This window comes from Rhineura floridana, chromosome 2, assembly GCF_030035675.1.
Source record: "Rhineura floridana isolate rRhiFlo1 chromosome 2, rRhiFlo1.hap2, whole genome shotgun sequence".
Lineage (NCBI taxonomy): Eukaryota > Metazoa > Chordata > Lepidosauria > Squamata > Rhineuridae > Rhineura > Rhineura floridana.
In genome coordinates, this window is record NC_084481.1 from 100,269,408 (window position 1) to 100,288,463 (window position 19,056).

Here is a 19,056-nt window from a genome sequence, read left to right on the forward strand (position 1 = left end):
GAGAACCAGACTCTATTTCTCAACCTAACTTAACATGCAAGACCAAAAAAACACACATAAAAAGTCCATTTGAACCTCCTGTGACAGGTGTAAGTAAAATTAATGCAGTATAGACAATGAAAAATACACTGAATAATTATTTTGGTAGATTCGAGTTTTACATTCTCATGAACTGGTTGAATCCTCACATACACAAATGCCCTTGCAGGTTCTGTGGTAGTACCTAACTTGCAACTCTGGCCAGTTTGGTTTCAGATAGGCAGACCTGGGGTTCATTGACTCAGGAACAGAATGTCATTTACCACCTAGCATATATGAGGATTTCAATATAATACGTGATCAGGATATCCATTTCCTACTACAGCCAAAATATGAAATATTATAGTGGGATAACATTACTCACATACTTCTGTAAATGCCAATTTTAATCGTTAGGGTTAGAGATCCAGTCCAATAATCACAATTTCATTGTTTTCCATTTAGATCAGAAACATCATAGCAGAGTAATGAACTTCCAACACTTGTGTGCTTTTAGATTTTTGATGGTTATGTGTGATTGTCAGTCATTTAAACAAATCACAGTAAATGCTTTTACGCCCTCTGGAGGCAAGAAATAGCTTGGCTGACTTGGTAGGCTATTGTAGGCCTACTCCAGCACTTGCGCTTGATAACTCAGCCAAGCATACCCCACTAGGTGCTAAACTAGATATGAAATTAGTTGTGTGATTGCAATCAAAGTGTAGTTTAAATGTTTTTTTAAAAAAATCCCAGGACTGTCCAAATAAAGTACAAGACCATGGTGTACAGTGTGTATTTATAAAAATATTTATATACAGCTCACTCACATAAAATCAAGGTAAGGCACAATATAAAATATCATAAAATAATCACAAGAATGACTTTGTTTTGTTTAAATATGTTTTAAAATCTTTTGTTTTTGAGATGTTTTAAAGTGCTTTTAGAGTTTTTGTTTGCCGCCCTCGGCTTCTCCGGGGAGAAAGGGCTGGATATAAATTTAATAAATAATAAACTTTGAACCTGGCCTGGTGGGATTTGGGCAGATGTTTTAGCAAAGGTGTCACATGCTATCAGCCATCTGCCTTCATTAGCATTCTTCACTAGCTGGAACTTTCAGACCGTGTCCAAGGGCAGTCCTGCACATAGCCCATTGCAGTAATCCATTATGAAGGTTACCAATGCATGGACTACAGTGACCCGGCTATCTTGGTCTAGATATGGCCAGAGCTGATAAAAGGCACTTCTAGCCACAGAGGTCACCTGGACACGATTTGTCCAGGAAGACCCCCAAACTATGTACCTGCTCCTTCAGAGGGAGTGCAATCCCATCCAGAACAGGCAACTGGTCTATCTTCCGGACATGGGAACCTATCCACAGAACATCCATTTCCCCAGGATTCACACTCAGTTAATTGGCCCTCATCCACAGGGCCGGATTTACGTACAAGCTAAACAAGCTACAGCTTAGAGCCTCAAATTATGAGGGGCCTCACATTAGAAAAAAAGAAAACAAAACGTTTACAACATTGCCACTGGGAAACCATAAACATCATGCAAAATGAATATAATTTTTGGTAGGTATTGAATAACATTGTTGCGGCTCGCTTGCCAACAACAGTAAACAGTAAACAATTCTATAGAATGTCGTACACATGCGGCCTTTTGGATTCTTGCAGAAAACAGCCCGCATGTATATAAAAATTATATCTAATTTATATATTATAACCTTATATTATATTGTTTGTGTTATGTGTTTGACAAACTCCTAAAGAAAGAAAGTCCACACATATAACTTTCATTTTTAATACCTATATTACACAACTACCAAATTCCGTATTTTGCATTTAAAATTTTTATTATTTGTTGAAGAGGGAAGGGCTTCACTCATGTTATAGCTCAGGGCCACAACAAGTTTAAATCTGGCCCTGCCCTGCTCATCCACTCCGTCAGGCATTGCATTCAAGCATTGGTCCTGGGCTTGCACCACCATTCCTGATTCAGATGGAGAAACAGAGCAGTGTGTCATCAGCGTAGTGATGACACCATGCTCTAAGACTCCTAATGACGTCTCCCAATGTCTTCATGAAGATGTTAAATAGCAGTGCGGTCAAAATAGTGTGCTGCAGAACCCCATAGTACAAGTGCCAGGTGGCTGAAGAGCACTTTCCCAATGCCACTCTCCAGACTTGACCATACAGGCAGAGCTTGGAAGATTACTTTTAAAAAGTAATAACTTACAGTTACAGATACATGGCCCCAAAAAGTAGTAATTACCGTTACAATTACAATCGCTCTGAAAGTAACTGATTACTTTACTTTTACTCAAAAGTAATTGCTACAATTACATTTTAGTTACTTTAAAAAAATTGCCTACAAGGTGCTGGCCTTGGCTGCTGCACATCTAAGTAGCCTAATACAACATTAAAAATAAGCACACACACAGAGAGGGTAGTAGAATTTCCCCCCTATAAGATTAACAGAATGGCATAACAGAATCTCACATCCCCTCACCCCACCCCCAGCAATGATGATACCCCAACACACATATTTATATATATATATATATTGCCTCCAGCTCTTTTCTCCTTCCACTCCTGTCAATTTTTAAACAATTGTTTTCTCCACCCTGTCTCGCTCTCCACCTCCTCCCTTGTCGCCTCCTAAGCACCATAGAGCATGAAGGAAAAACAACGCTGCACAGAAGCCCAATTTGAAGCACATGGTTTTTATTCACAAATCAAAGGAGCAGAAGACTTCCCCTGCTCTCCACCAAGTAATGCACAAAAGCAATGCTGGAAACATTACAATTACTCCTCAAAAGTAATGAAGTTACTACTCGTTCTATTACCAGCAAAATGTAATGAAGTTACCCGCTTGTTACTCAAAAAAGTAATAAATTACAAGTAATTCGTTATTTGTGACTAGTTACTTCCAAGCTCTGCATGCAGGTAGGAATTAAACCACTGTAATACAGTGCCTCAGATACCCATCCTGAAGTCAGTCCAGGAGAATACCATCGTTAGTGGTATCAAAAGGTGCAGAGAGATCAAGTAACAGGGTCACTCCCCATTCCTCTCAATAAAGGTCATCCATAAGAGTGACCAAGGCTGATCTAGTCCTGAAACCAGGCCTGAATCCAAATTGAAGTGGGTCCAGATAACCAATGTCACACTAATATTCACACTAATGAAGCCAAAAAGCCAATATATTCACACTATTGCTTTAACTAAACAATAAGGTATATCTTTAACTGAAAGACAGAAAATTTTCTGGATAGAAAATGATTCCACACTGTTTTTTTTCAGTTTCATTCCATCGCAACAGTTCTATTGCCTTCCAGCCACATCCTGAAAACCACAAAATCCAGGAAGAGAATAACTATCCAGCCCTCAAGAAAAACTCTTCTCTCTCACCCTATGCAGGTAACATACAATAGGTGGCGTATAAAAGTCCTATAGTGTGTGTCACATGACCTTCCAATTAAATTGCCAGTGTTTTCTCCATTTTGTTCCAAAGGATCCCAGTCCCACTGCAGCCCTGATTGGCATGTCTGGTATTAAATTGAATGAGTTTACATACTATTCAAATTGCTGATAATGGGCAAATGTGAGAGTAGAGCAATGCTACCTCTGAACCAACAGAGCATCATGGCCAATGACTGCTTTCAATTCTGTGCCAGATGTTGAGGTTTTATGTCCGGTGCCAGATGTTGAGGTTTTAAGTCTTAGCTGTATGGATGTTGTTCACCCATAGGCTGCATTCTCACATAATACCAAACAATGGTTTGGCAGTACGCGAGTGAGATGCCATGAGTCTCAAACTTGCACACTCCTCTCTTTGTGCATAGCAAATTCCTAACTTCGTTTCTTGACAAATATACTTTGCCTTTGCGTGTACAAATGCAGCAATCTATGGTTTGCTGTAACTATACTTTGCCCACAAGCCAGGACCAAATTCTCATTTGTGAACTTCATTTGTGGGTAAACAGTGGTCTGCATAAACCATGGTCTGACACATTGCACACACCACCAAACCATGGGTTGTATCCAAGTCATAGAATATACCTATTGAAATCAATGGACATAACTTACTTATGTCTATCACTTTGCAATGGATCTACCCCGAGAATGACTTAGCTGGATACAGCCCTATGCTTTGTTCATGTAAAAACCTGACAGGGTGTTTACACAAAAGAGTATTATAGTTAGGTGTGAGGGTGCTGTAATACATATGGATGGAGTTATAAAATACTCACAACTGGTCTCAAGAGTAACAGAAGCAGAAGGGTTTACATTGCCAACAAAACATTGCACCTCCAGGGTTAATTCCTGCTACAATTTGTGGCACTGGAAAATAACTTCTCTTAAAAAATTTAATTAATTGTCAGAGTTTGTTGATATTTCGTTAAGCCTATAGGACTTGTGATGAGAGTAGTCAACCCTGCAATGGCAAAGACAAACAGGAGATTTCTGTTAAAGTAGACACTTGGGATAACAGCATCCACTCCTTTTGCACAAACTTGGCACATGTTATTGGGAAAGACTTTTTAGCCTGAACCTAAGTTTCCACAATACCATTCTTCCTATTTTATTATTTATTATATTTCCTACCCTTCTTATAACACATAGATCCAAGGTGAATGGTCTGTATAAAGATCTGTATAAACAAATGGAAAGCACTTCCACCCATGTGTTACAGAGGGAGCACCGATTTCTTCCCACCTGAGACATAGACTCTTCTGGAAGATGGCCAATAGTAGCATGCATTGTAGGGAGCATGTTAAACACTCCTCAGTTCTCCAAACAGTAATGTTCACTGACAGAGCTGTAAGGTTTATTCCCTTTGGATGAGAATATAATTGATGTATGATACCTTTGTAAGTTATTCTCTGCTGCCGAAGAGGGCAAAGCTAGATTCTAACGAGCTTGTTACAGGAGGGTAGATTTCATGTGAACATTAGAAGAAACTTCGTGACAGTCAGAGAAGTTTGACAATGGATTCAATTCTCTAGAGGAGGCGGCTCTTCCTTGTTGGTCTTCACGCAGAGATTGGACAGCCTTCTATTTGGGATGCTCTAGCTCTGGATTTCCTGCACTTAGTAGGGGGTTGGACCAGGGTGTTCACAAGGAGGCCTTGTATATGATTCTTTTTAATAAATATACAAACAGAGCATAGTGGCAGCAGACTCCTCGTGTAGGCACCGCAATCACTTATCCTGCATCATATACCCAAGAAAGCCTTAGTATTAATTTAACCAGCTCCAGCTAAAAACTCTCAGCTGTCTGTATGCTCCCTAATTCAGACTGCATAAATAAATAAATAAATTTCCCCAGCCCTCCATACATATCCAGCAGAGCACTAGCTTCAGACCGAACGTTGTTGGTAATCTGCCCTTTGAGTAAAACATCTCCAGTCATTAGCTCTGATTGAGGAAATACCAGCCACTCATCCCTGTGCATTAGGAAGCAATCAGCATAACTGAGGAATGGTTATTCAGAAACTACAACGATAGCATGTATAGGTGTAGAGATGAAAGCTAATTCATTGTTGTTATTTATTGTTAGCACCTTGGGCTCTACTGGGGAAATGCAAGGTATAAATATACTATATATTATACCTAATTTAATAATATTATAATATTAAGTAATAAAATAATTACTTACTGTTAAGATAATAAGTAATAATAAGGTATAATATACTTTTGAATTGTTATACTTATTCTTAAGTTGATATCTTGTGAGCCACCTGGGGCACAGTTTTATGGAAAAGTGGCATACAAATAAACAGATGAGATAAATGTTTTATATAAATTAAGGTGATGGCATAAAGACAGTTACTGATTTGGTGCAATACTATTGCTAAGGGAGACCGTTGAAATCTAAAAGACTTGTGACATATCCTGCTGGTACTTTAGTTCCTACATTTTGGTATTTCACTGGGATGTGGTACTCTTTGAAACATTTGTTGCACAGCTCTGGAAGGAGCAACCAACAGATCTTCCAACCCTACAGACAACTCTTCCGACAGCGATTATGACTTATGTTCTGCTCAACAAGTGTGAAATTTGACAGGTATGTATGACTGCAGTTTGAAACTCTCACACTGATTACTTGTTTTGTTCTTATGCTGAAAACAAACACCAGACTTAAAGCAGGTGTATACTATAAATGTAAACCTCTTTTGGGGGGAGGGCAATTAAAGTTCAAAGTTATTGAAACTTGTTTAAATCTGTAGACAGGCCCTTAAGCTATGTCAGGCAAAACTTGTCTCATTGTGCTAGATAACCTTACAAACTTTAATAGCTGCATTATTGCTTCTTGAAATATTTAATGAAATAAAATATTAATTTCATGGCGCTTATGTTCTCCCCTGCAGGTACAGAGAGAATCCAATACAAGGAATAACTGAAGGAGGGATCAAGCCAACTGAAAAATGCCCCCCCACTGGTCACTGTGAAATACCATTGGCATCCTCCCTGCAACCATACTTTATCTACCTTCATAGAAATGTGATGGCAAAACCAGCGTACCTCCTTTTAAATGCACTGACAGGAATTAGGATCTCTATCTCCAATCACCCAGTGCGCTATTGTTCTAAGTCCAAATCTCAAGTGGTGGCATTCTGTTGAATCTGTTTGAGGGCCTATAAAAATGTCCTTTGGGCTTCAGGTGTAGTACAGCTTTTGCCAACTTTATGCCCTCCAGATGTTTTGGACTACAATGCCCATCAACCCCAGCCAGGATGGGTGTTTTTAAGATGTTTTAAACTGTTTTAGTGTTTTTGTTTGCCATTCTGGGCTGCTGCTGGGAGGGTGGGATATAAATTTAATGAATGAATGAAGTTGGCAGAGACTGCTTTAGTAGTACACTAGTGGATATCTGTATCTCCAAGTGACAACCATTACAAAATGAGGACTGCTGTCCAAAAGAATGCTAAGGTCCCTGGCAAGCACTGACTGAGAAGGATTTCTAACAATGGCAAGTAAAGCTTCAGGAGAGTTCAGCATATGTTCAGTAGCCATACCATGTGTGGCCTTGCTCAGTTGGCTGGGTAACCTGACTTTCTTAGTTAGACAGGAAAGTAAAATTTAAAAAGCAAGGAAAACTGTCATTATTGAACAAACCAGGACTACTTTTTTATGTTTCCAAGCATAAGAGCTTATACCAGTATCCAATGTCCTACTGACAAAACTAGAATGTTTATCAGTTATAGTTGTGTTGTAATTGAGCAAATATAGGAGCAGGTTGTAGCGGGTTTTAAACAATCATTACCGCTTTGTTTTGTATCCAAGTACATCTGTAATTTAATTTGTAAATTGTGTATATTCTTGTTTATATCTGAAAATATAATAAAGAGATAAACCATACATGCAACATTCACCACTGTCATGAACTTCACATATTTTGTATTTGAAAATCTGTAGACAAGTGTGGTAAGGAAGAGGGCCACAGTTCAGACTCTAAAAGCTGGCTGAGTACACTGTTGATGCTGAGCAGGATCTGGCCTTTTGTCTCTCATTCTGGTCAATGCAATGCCCACTGATACAAGTTTCCATATTTTAAAGACCACTTAAACCATGTCACTTTCATACCATTTGATTCCTTCATCATTCTCTAGTCTTTGTAGAGAAAGAGGGCTTTTTTTTAAGCTGATGGGACCCTGCTTAAAAAAGTCAAGCACAAACATACACTACATAGTGGGAACAGAGAGTTGTACAGTTGGGGGGTTTGGTGGTGGATGCAGAAGCCATTTCATAGTTGCAAATTGAGATATTAGTTTGCAATTAGCCAGCACAACCCTTCATGAGGCATTCAGTTGTCTCTTATGATAATCCTCACAGTACAACCTATAATTGTGGGACTTCAGTATAATTTAGGAAGTTGCATCTACAGGTGCTTAAATGCACACTCCTCTCCCTCCCTGAACTTTAGAACTCTTCTAAAATTAGGCATTTTGGAACTTTTAAAATGTGCTAGTACCTAAAAGGATGACTATATGTGCAATTGTGCACATGGTGTAGTGGTTAGAGTGTTGGATTATTTGTAGAGAGACATGTGTTCATATCTCCATTCAGCCATGAAGCTCATTGGATTCCCTTGGGCCAATCACTATCTTTCAAGCTAATTTACCTGACAGGGTTGTTGTAAAGGCAAAGGAGAGCCATCTTAAGTTCCACAGAACAAAGTTAAGAATTGATTAGATGAAACACTTGTGGTCTGTTCTAGATACTTTAATCACTCAATTGACTTGCATGGGATTAGGAGAAAGGTGCATTTAGGAAGCAGAAAAATTGAACAAATAGGCTTACTCTGCCTTTGAACTGACTTTAAGAACCACATTACAGAACTAGTAAGTGCCACTATTTACAGTTAATTTCCAGAGTATTGTTCATAATTATTAAAAACAGATATAATTTTTGGGGAAATGACAGCTATTGCCATATTGTCTTCTCTGGGAGTGCTGCCAGTATATCTTTCTGCATAAAATTCTGTAGTGTGCAGTGCAATCCTGTGTGTCTGCAATCAAAAGTAAGTCTCATTATGTTTGTCTTGTAAGTGGCATGTGTGCACACATATGAGAGTATGATAGCTACACCTACTTGTGAGAGCCAGTGTGGCGAAGTGGTTAGAGTGTTGGACTATGACCTGGGAGACCAGGGTTCAAATCCCCACACAGCCATGAAGCTCACTGGGTGACCTTGGGCCAATCAATGCCTCTCAGCCTCAGAGGGTGGCAATGATAACACACACCCTGAATACCGCTTACCACGAACACCCTATTCATAGGGTCGCCATAAGTCGGAATCGACATGAAGGCAGTCCATCTCCATTTCACACCTACTTTTGGTATGTGGCGAAATGCAGCCCTTGTGCTAGAAAAGGTTAAGACCTCTGATCTAGTATTGGAATGATTATCATATGCTAGGTTACAATCTAACCTAACAGAGCAAAGCTGGGGAACTGTGAGTTAACCTCTCATAGGGTAGGCTATGATTTTTAACTACACTGTAACAGAACATCAAATACATTAATAAAGGATAATAACACAAGAGCTGACAAGAATAAGGGCAAATGGATGATGGAAATTATAACGTACAAGACAGAGAAAACATGAAGGATGTTGAGAAGGACCAACTTTATTGGTCTGTGGAGAAGATGCACAAATGGATTTCTTAAATAAGGTACAGACAAGATGAAAGGTCGGAACCTATGACTGAAAGGTGAAGGGCCTTGACGACACAAATTAGAAGTCAACGGGAAGATGTTTAGCAAGCAAAAAAGAAGAATCAACATCAGATATCAGTCAGCCACAACTCCATTTCCAAAAGACATAACCGTAAGCTTATATGCAACACTTCCAAGTTTTATTATCACAATTAATCAGATATGGAATTGCTTCCACTAAATTCCAAAAATCATTCAACCTGGTCAAGTCTATTAGTAGTCTATTTTTTTAATAAATAAATTACGGGCAAGCAAAAAGGTAAAGTGCTTTAGCAAAGCCATTTTGATCGCCACGATTTCCTCTGTTTTCTCAGCTGATAGCCAGTTTTTCTTCTTACATGAAAGAAGTGGGACAATGAGCAAAGAGGAGGGAGAGGCCTTCATTATCAAAGTCCTCTGTTTCACCAAGAGGTTATTAAAGAAAAGAGGCTGGCTATGTTGGCAGCCAGAGATGCCTACAAGCTTCAGTGAAGTATGCTATAATCAACAACATAAATAGGAACAGTCACATTTTGCCCATTATTCCCCCAAATTAAAATGCAGTGCTTCTTTGACTTTCTATAAAAGTCAACCTTCCTGTTTTATGTGCAGCAACAGTTCCAAGCCCCTCTAGGTCAGCCTTTCCCAACCTTTGGGTCCCCAGATGTTGTTGGACTAGAACTTTAATCAGCCCCAACCAGTATGCCCAGTGGTCAGGAATGATGAGAACTGTAGTCCAGCATCATCTGGGGACTCAAAAGTTGGGAAAGGCTGTTCTAGGTCACATCTTCCACATACTAATTATTAGTACAACTAATACATCCACTGTATAGCCTCTGTATATCTGTTCAGAGAGGAAAGTCAAGCCAAAATTAGCCCCGGCAAGGCTAGAAGTGATGAAAACACGCTGAAAAAGAGGAACATGCAATACAGCTAATCTCGGTGGAAATGTCCAGCATGGAGAGATTGATGGAAATTTGACTGGAGCTGAAGTGAGGGAGGGTTTTGTTTCTCTGTTGTGTTAGCTCACATACTAGTTCTGAAGCAAGTTAAGGTCCGTGCAGTATTTACTTTTTAGTATTTTTAGTGCCAAGAGAAAGCATATATTCATTCCTTTCCTGGAAAAAATGTGTTTTACATCAGAAATGCTTGACTGATTTATAATGCCAGCATACCGTCAACTAAGTGTCTGGGCCTATATTGGCACTATGGCTTGAACTGACTGTCCACTGAAGGCTGCCAAGAGTCAATGGCTCCTGATACTCAGGAACTGAACAGTGGCATTCCTTATAAGCATCAAACCACACATGCCATCAGTATAATGCTAACAGAGGTGCGTCTCTCGGGTTGACACACCCGTTTTCATCCTGGACTTCTATAGCTAGCAAAAATCAATTCATCAGCCTACTAAGTAAAAGAATACTGAAAACAGTGACTAATATCCTGACCAAGAAGGGCCCCGAGGGGGCAGGGGTGGGGGTGGATACCCAAAGGATGGGCTTGGGCCTGTGGGATATGGAGGCTGGGAAGGAACAAGGAAGTTAGGCACTGGAGGCTGGGTAGGATATGGGCACTGTGGCCTCCCTGCCGGTGGAAAATATGGAGGCTGCAAAGGCTGAGGGAAACCAGGTCCTGTAGATGGACCTTTAACAGGGAGCTGTGGGTATCCTGTTCCAGAAGGGGATCCCCTGGATGGAGACCAAGAATACCCAGACGATGAAGATGGGTCTCCTGCCTGAGACTGGGCTAATGAACCACCAGAAGAGACAGGTGGGTATCCTGGAACCAAAGGTGATCTATACATAAATGAGGGTTGGGTACTTGGTTGGGAGGAGGTGACATGTCCCACCACAACAGGTGTTCCTGCAAAAGAAGTTGGCTGAAGAGCTCCATGAGCTGAAGGGCCAGTAGGCATGCAAGGAGTTAAGCTGTAAGGTAAAGGAAAGGGTGGTCCACCAGCCGGGCTATTCTGTGGCAGCTGATCTGCAGGCCCAGAAGACAAGCATGAAGAATGCTGGTGGTTGAAGTCAGCACTCTCGGCTGGCTCTTGTGAAGACTGAGATTTTCTCAACACTTCCTGAAGCTTCTCCACTTTCACCCGTCGTAGATAGGACAACTTCCTCATGGAGGAAAACTGCTCAAGGAATATCTCCAGAGGCACTTCGCCCTCCAGGAACTTTTCAGCCATTACCTGGAATGCAAAAGATAATTAAACCAGTGCTTTCACTTGCAATAAGGAACCAGGCTCTCTGCTATGTTCTACGTTGCAACATATGCAAACTTTCAACGAGAACTTTTTATACAAGTGAAATGCAAAACAAGCTTTCCACTCAACACTAAGTAAGACAAAGTAAAGAAAGATGGAAATTCTTACTCTTGTCCATAGGTTAGGGACAAAAAAGAGAAAGACAAAGGGAAAAGCAGGGCCAGTTTGACAGAGCACACCCTAAGGTCCCTAGGAAAAGAGGACTTGAAGAAAAGCAAATGAAAACTGTGGTAAAATGCATTCCATCCTACAAGTCATCTGGGAAAATTGTCTTTGATGACAAACCTTTGCTCTGGACTCGTGTTTTATGTTAAGAGGCTTTCCTAAATCAGCCTCTCAGGTTAGATTTGCTTTCTAAGAGAACATTTTGATCAGTCACAATGGAGACAAAAAGGGCTAATAAGAATTTTTGAGACCTTTACAAATGAAAGAATGTACCATCATGAAGTATTACACCAACTAGGAAACAGTTTCTGATTATATGTGCCATGGGTGGCTAACCTTTTACAGGACAAGGGCCACATGTCAAAACAGGTGTGGCTGAAGTATAAAAGTTGGTGAGACCAATTTAAACTTGGGGCAGGGAGGACAAATTTTGTGGGATCACAAAACCTTTGCATCACAGAAGACCACTAGGGGATCAGTGGGAAAGGTCAGTAAGTAGGCAGCTAAATAAATAAATAAATGTATATGTATTTTTAAAAAAAATCAAAGGGGGGAGCTAGAAAGCCACCAAATACATTTGGCATCACAGTGGGGGATTTATGGAGCAATGTGTAAAAGAAGTTTTTCAAATTCAGTAAAACAAAACTTTTAAAAATTAAAATGGAAACATGGGAGGGTTCTGAGGGCCACAAAAATGTTTTGGAATCACAGCAGGAGACCCACAGGAGCAGATAAAAAAACTTTTTTAAAAATATTTTTTTCTCCTAAAGACTGCATGTTTGTCCATAGTAAACTTGGGGAAGAAATACTACAGGAATTATTTGAGGGTGCTATAGTATCCATAGCCTTAAGAGAAGGAAGGCAGATCTTAAATGGCCAGAGACAAAGATCCCCACAAATCTGTCTGGTGATGAGCGATGGGAAGTAGAACTATTTTGTCAGTAGTGAAGAAACAAGACAGAAAAAGAGGAAATTCTCCTTGCTGAGATCTACTAACTTAAGATTTCAAGCTGTCTGGAATGTCCCTCATCTAACACAACTGGAGAGCTGCCCCCCCCCCCCCGGCTGCAAAAGTCAATAGATAAAGTGGAGCATAAAGCACTCTGCAATTGCACCAGTTTGGACTAGTGGTGGTACAAACATATATTGTGTTTCCCTATGACTGCTCAAAACAGAATAGAGTTTGGGGGTAGGGGAGCCTGGACCCTCTCAAGCAACTGCACACTGGCATTGCTCTACAACAGTGGTGACCAAATTTCCACAAGTCCACTTATGGTATTGTGCCACTCTAGTACATTTGCAGCCCTCAGTACCTTGATTGAGGTACTGTTTTGCATCTAGCCCACTGAACTGGGAAGCAGGCAGCAGAACAGTGAAAGCCAAACACAAGTGCGGGCTGGACTCTAAGCCACAGCCAAGGTCACTGGCTCTTCTATGGCTGTCCAGGAGTGGCACAAACTCTTGATTCCTGCACTGTTTCTGGCACCCATGCTGTTGACTGGCCATCCACTGTAGCAAATAAAATAGGCTCATTAAAATAAAACACTTGAACTATATTACTGAGAAGGAATTAGGAGATGATTCCCATGCTGGCTGGAATTTAGGAAGTGAGAAATGAGAGGTGACAGAGTCCAGGCTGACAGTCTGGATCTACAACATGGGGGTAAATTTGGGGTGGGGGGAGAAGAATGAGCTTTGGAACCACCATTTAAAAATAGATTTTCAGTATTAATAAATTGTATCAAAAGTCAAGTCTCATTTCCTTTTGAGTTTAAATGAGTCTGACCTCAGATTCTTCTTCGATTTTCTGCCCTTCTATTTGTAGAAGATTTAAAAGGGTGTCAGGCTGTATCACTGCTGAGAATTTCTCTGGTGAGAGGGGGAAATAATAAAGAATAGTGATTTAAAATGACATACAAAACAAGCGTCTCCTCTCCTTCTCTGTGACGATATCAGTTCCTGATTCTGCATAAGCATGCACAAATATAGGTAGACTGCAACCTCTAAAGACACGGGACCCATTTCTTTTAAGCATTGCCATCATGCAACTATCCAGCCATAACTGAGAGATAGAGGCTGGAAGACCAAGAAGAATTGAGAGCTCTGTTGCCCACGTACAGGAACTACACCTGCCCAGAGCTTTTTATGGTTATACAGGTACAAATAGCATCAGCACCACAGTGCACACCAAATTCAGAGTGCCAGAAGCCTCAGAACAGAGGGAACCAAACTATCTTTTTGTAAATCATGTTCCCTCCTTGACCACCATTCACAGCAGCACTGAGAAGGGAGTGGGACAGGTGTCAAGAAATAGGAGCCATCTCCAAATCAGGAGCAGCCAACCCTAGTGTACATCCCAACATTGAGGAGAAATCACATGAAGTAAATCAGGTTAGGGAAAAAAAGTTTACTGACTGCCCTGTGTCCTGGACTGCGGAAGACAGGTCTGAAGCTTTACCCAGTTTTGCCTTCTGCTCCTGGCATCGCTCCACCAGCTTCTGCAGATCTTGATATTTGTCAGAGAGGTTTGCACGTCCTGTTTCTAGGGGTTCCTGGAACTTCAGGTTCCGTTCTGCCAGGCTACGATTTGTAGCCAGAGCCATCTCCCTTTCCAACTGGATATCCTGCACCTGAGGAAGATGGCCCATTGTTAGGGAGTAGGTCCTCTGAAGTTCACCCCCATTCAGTCTAATGGTTCTGATGTATTCTAACCTCATTAGATTCCAGTGCCAAACGTTCGATCTCTTCTGGATTCTCCTGCAGTTCCTTCAGCTCATCTATAGTCTTTTCTCTGAATGTCTCCATCTTTTGGGAGGCTCATCAATACCTCTGGGATGAAAAAGAAGATATGAGCAATTAGTAGGTTTTATGTCTCATGCTGGGCATTCCAAGCCTGTCATATGTTGATAATAAGGGTCTGAGCCCTTATTATCCAAGTACCAAGTGCATATGACTGCAGGAAGAGTCTGTCAATTTCATTGTTAGTTTATAGATGCTCTATTTCCACATAAGACAAAAGGTGTAGAACCTGTGCACAGTGGCACACCATGATCATGCTCACTTACCTCTCCCCCACTTTGGCACATTGGATTTAAGACTGCAACTGCCACATGTGAGTGTTAGTCCAGTAACATGTTATCTTTACCTTCCAGTTTTAGTAGGGAAGGAAGACACATTACTGCCATAACATATGTTGCACTCTCTGCATGTATGTGTTAGTGACATACTGTACACAGGCAAGATAGGTCAAGGCAATTTTTGCCTTTGTTTTTAGAACAACTGGGAATCAGACCAGCCCTGTCTGCATACTTCCAGCTCATTCAGCAGCACCCAATACACAACTGTTAGCACAAAGGATGGTTCAGATATTACTATTGTCTGCTTAAAATATGTAGGTATTTATTTGATTCTGTTTATGAATGGCATAAATATCTTGAAGTTATTTCACAGTAAAAACATCAACAATAAAAAATCAATTAAAAACAATTTCGTATGTAAAAGTAATTTCACTTTTAGAAACAATTAAAAAGAATTTCATAGATAAAAACAGACTGGGATAAAGATCTCCACTTAAAAGGCCACTGAAAAAGAAAGGTCTTCAATAGGCACCAAAAAGACAAAAAAGATGGTGCCTGCCTGCTATGTAACAGAAGGGAGTTCCCAAGGGTAGGTGTCATCACACTAAATGCCCAAATGCTATATCATATAGATGAGATGGTATTTGCAGGAGGCCCTCTCCTGTATATTGCAGCAATTGCCTGGGTTTATAAGGAGTATATAAAAATAATCTCTTTTGAAAATCAGGATTTGAAATAACACCCTAATGTGTTATGCTGAATCAGGAAGATGGGCAGCTGACTCAGTATTGTAACTGAAATAAATTAAGCAAAGGCACAATGCCCAATACAAAGACATTGTATAAAGCAGGGCTGTGGAGTCGGTACGTCAAACTTTCAACTCCGACTCCTCTATTTTTCTACTGTCCGACTCCGACTCCTTCATAAATGGCATATATATATTAATTTATTAATATTAATAAATCAATATTAAAATTAAAATATTAATTTTATTTTGAAGCCGGAGTTGGAACATTTCTACCAACTCCGACTCTGACTCCACCCAAAATTGCTTCCGACTCCGACTCCACCTCCAACTCCACAGCCCTGGTATAAAGAGACAATAAAGCAATTACCAGCACAGATACTTTATAAAGTCCTGCTCCATATTATGCTGTTGCAATTATCATCATCATCATCAAAATAATAATAAAAATATTTAGTCACTTAACACAAAAATAAACTTTGGGAAACTTACAGCGTTGTATCAGCCTTTACTCACTCCACACTATCAACTTAATAGTCAAATTAATACATTATTTTCATTCCAAGTTTCTCAAGAGTTCATAGCTACAAGTGTCCATCGATATCAAAGGGCCTGGTGAACTTTTCCCTTGGTCAGCCAGGCCAAGCCAAGCCAACCCTACTCTCTCCTCTAGGGTTTTTTATAATGAACAATGGTGGGAACAAACATTTCCATCCTTTTTCTTTGCCTAGTCTTCTCCACAGAAAAACATAATCTGTGTTCATGTAATGCCATCTCAGCATCTCTCCCCGTCTTCTTACGGCTTCATCATCCCCTAGCCATCAAATGGTACCTTTCTCATCCCCTTGCCAGCCAAGATACATGACAAAGGTTATACACAGTCACACTGCCAAACCTTTCCACTGCATGTGCCCATTGCAGCTGATTCTGAGGGTTAGCTGAACCCAGTATCCTTTGGGTCCAGATTGAGATCTGACTTTTCAGCAGTTTATAAGATCCTTTGAACACAGTACTCTCCCTTACTCTCACTCCACATCTACTCAATTAAAAGATAAGCACAAGATACACTGTGAAAGATCCATACTCCCCCCCCCAGCTTTCCTTATAAAAATGACCCCCCTTCTGAAGTTGCTATTTGCGCTTTGAGGCAAAACAAACAGGTAGCATATGGGTAACCCTGCACTATTTTCCACACCAAAATTGTTTACAAGGGCAATTTCTTTTATTAAAATGGTATATGGAACAAGGGCTAAACATACCCCACCCAACACTTTGCTGCAATTGGAATGAGGCCCTCACACAGCTGCAATTATTTTTAAAAGAACAGTAGAGATCCAAACATGGATCTCCTATTGCCACCTACAGTTTAGTTCTTATTTTCCAAATATTGTGTTCAACACTACTGCAGGTCTGCTGGCACAACAGACTTCTGTGCATGCAACAGAAATTCTACTTCCTCTCCCATCCCCTCCAGCCCCACACATGCCCTCAAAATCAGCTCAAGAGGGTTAGGGAACCCTCCAGGGCAGACATGGGGAGGTGCAGGGGAGGAGGGGAAACAGAAGTCCCACTGCACCAGCAGAACTATGCTCACAGAGCACTGGATACAGGCCTGCTCTAAACCAGAATTCACACACAGCAGAAGACACAAACCACTAACTGGCAAGGATCATTAGTTGTTACTACCTTGTATTATCTCTTCTACCTCTGCTTGAAGCAAAGCATCTCATATGTTTGGTTCTGAGGATTCTGCATCAGCATCTGCAAGAGAAATTAAGCCAAGTTTGTGTCTGCCTGCCTGTGTCCAAAACTGAATGAATGAAGCTCTTCTGACTGTGGAGAAAAAAGAATTCTAGTTTCAAGATTACTGTCACAATTTGCACAGCTGAGAACTAGTACATACATTTGATTTTTTTAAGTGAACGCAAAAGATCATATAAAGTGTACACGTGAAAATGTTAGATGTGATTGCAAAAACAAATCTGCAAACAGTACAGGTACACTTGTCAGGAGGAGGCTGTGCAGGCCAGGAAGGCTGCAGTTCTCTCTTGAGAATACAACTTGGCAGCAAATCCAGGTTGCCCTCTGGGTAACACATGAAATTGCCTATATAATATGTGAAATATGCTCAATGTCAGATACAGAGGGATCCACTCTTACTTAGAAAGTCCCTTGGTGAACTCCAGAAGCCATCAGGAAGTTTGCTAGTTCACAAATAGGACCAATTAAAATACTCTACTTTTCCATGAGATCACTGAACAGGTTTATCTCACATTTGCTAGTTTCTGAAGGTTATACACATATGTAGGCAAGACTCAGTTATATCTGCATAGTGGAAAAAGTGTTCTGCACATGCCTCTATAAGCCATCCACATGGACACAGCAAAGCTGGGTTCCTACAGTTACACTTTTGTTTGGTGCAAGTGGCAAAAACAGAACAATCCACTAAATCCACTATTTGCACTAAACATTAACATGAATCCCTGTGTGGGCCAATACTGGATACTAATACAACAAATAGCCTGAAAACCTTGATGTTTTGTTTTGTGAGAATAAACTGGTGGGAAGAGAAGGGGAGGTCAGCTGCTAACCACAGATGACGCAGCATGAGATTTGCAGGGAAAATATTAGCTACAGAAAAAGTTGCTGTTCGTATACTGGAGCATTACTAAAAATGTACTTTAGAATAATGCCACTGATGAGTGCAAGGTTTCTGAGCAATAGGTATCGTACAATAAGGGGAAGGCCAGGGACGAAGGCACAGGGCAAATGTGCTACTGAATGAGATAAATCTGGATAAGAACAAGGTCACCATCTGGGCAAGCATTTCTGGTACCATGCAGTTAGCTTTCTTCCCTCTTTAACCACAACCTTAGAGCCAGCCAAAACAGTATGTAATCATTCAAACTGATTAATATAGTGGCCCCTTTACTTTTAATCGGAGCCATAGATTTACCCAGAAACTATTTTCAGCGCCGGAGTACATGCCCAGAAATTATAAAATATTGCTACAAAGAGAGAGAGAGTGTCTTTGAGTCTGTACAAGGAAGTCATTGCACCAGCAAAAGCAAATTGCCTCTAGCCAGAGCTAACAGAAGGAGGCGTGGCTTCCAGAAGGGCAGAAGCTTCAATTCCCTCTGATGCCATTTTAGAAGTGAAGCATTCTCTGCCCCACGCCCGGGACCACCCCAAAACCTGCCGAGTGGATCACCTAGATCCACCTGGGGAGAGGTGATGGGGTCCTATCAGGTAGGAGCAGGTGCGAAGGAGGGTGTCGCCCGCACACATCATTACTCTCCCGCTACTACTCCTTCCACAGCAATTAAGCAGGGGAACGCAGCTTCACTTTTCTCGCGAAGCGGTACGAGAAAGGTTTAAGTGATAAACTCCCTAATAATCGCGATTTACCTACGATAAGCCGGAGGGGAACTGAGGAACAGAAGTGGGGATCCCGAGCCGCAGAAAGTACTTCCGGCTTCCGGGCGAAAGCCGGAAACTGTGTACGCTCATTCTACTCCAAACGAAGAGGAGGGAAATTGATCAAAGCCGGCTTCCCTCCCGAGTAGATGGTCTATTCCGCTG

General features: G+C 40.9%; 2 protein-coding genes across 3 annotated transcripts in view; one reads left to right on the forward strand and one right to left on the reverse strand.

The window, feature by feature from the left end:
• The window catches only part of CD5 (CD5 molecule), a 31,901-nt gene extending 24,568 nt beyond the window's left edge, over positions 1-7,333 (forward strand). The window contains exons 8-10 of the mRNA XM_061609780.1: positions 3,324-3,440; positions 5,991-6,089; positions 6,394-7,333. Of these exons, the coding sequence (XP_061465764.1) occupies positions 3,324-3,440; positions 5,991-6,079 (206 nt within the window). The 3' untranslated portion in view covers positions 6,080-6,089; positions 6,394-7,333. The remainder of the gene's footprint in view (positions 1-3,323; positions 3,441-5,990; positions 6,090-6,393) is intronic.
• A 2,027-nt stretch (positions 7,334-9,360) lies between these two features.
• VPS37C (VPS37C subunit of ESCRT-I) lies at positions 9,361-18,992 on the reverse strand. Of its 2 annotated transcripts, none has more exons than XM_061609781.1 (6): positions 18,883-18,992; positions 17,161-17,235; positions 14,365-14,481; positions 14,111-14,282; positions 13,439-13,521; positions 9,361-11,412 (listed from the first exon to the last, which is right to left on the reverse strand). In XM_061609781.1, exons 3-6 carry the CDS (start codon positions 14,455-14,457, stop codon positions 10,657-10,659), a joined length of 1,104 nt encoding a protein of 367 aa, XP_061465765.1. In that variant the 5' UTR covers positions 14,458-14,481; positions 17,161-17,235; positions 18,883-18,992; the 3' UTR covers positions 9,361-10,656. The 2 variants fall into 2 exon arrangements, with proteins under 2 accessions (XP_061465765.1, XP_061465766.1); XM_061609782.1 differs by having other exon boundaries at positions 18,887-18,991.
• Positions 18,993-19,056: the final 64 nt, after the last annotated feature.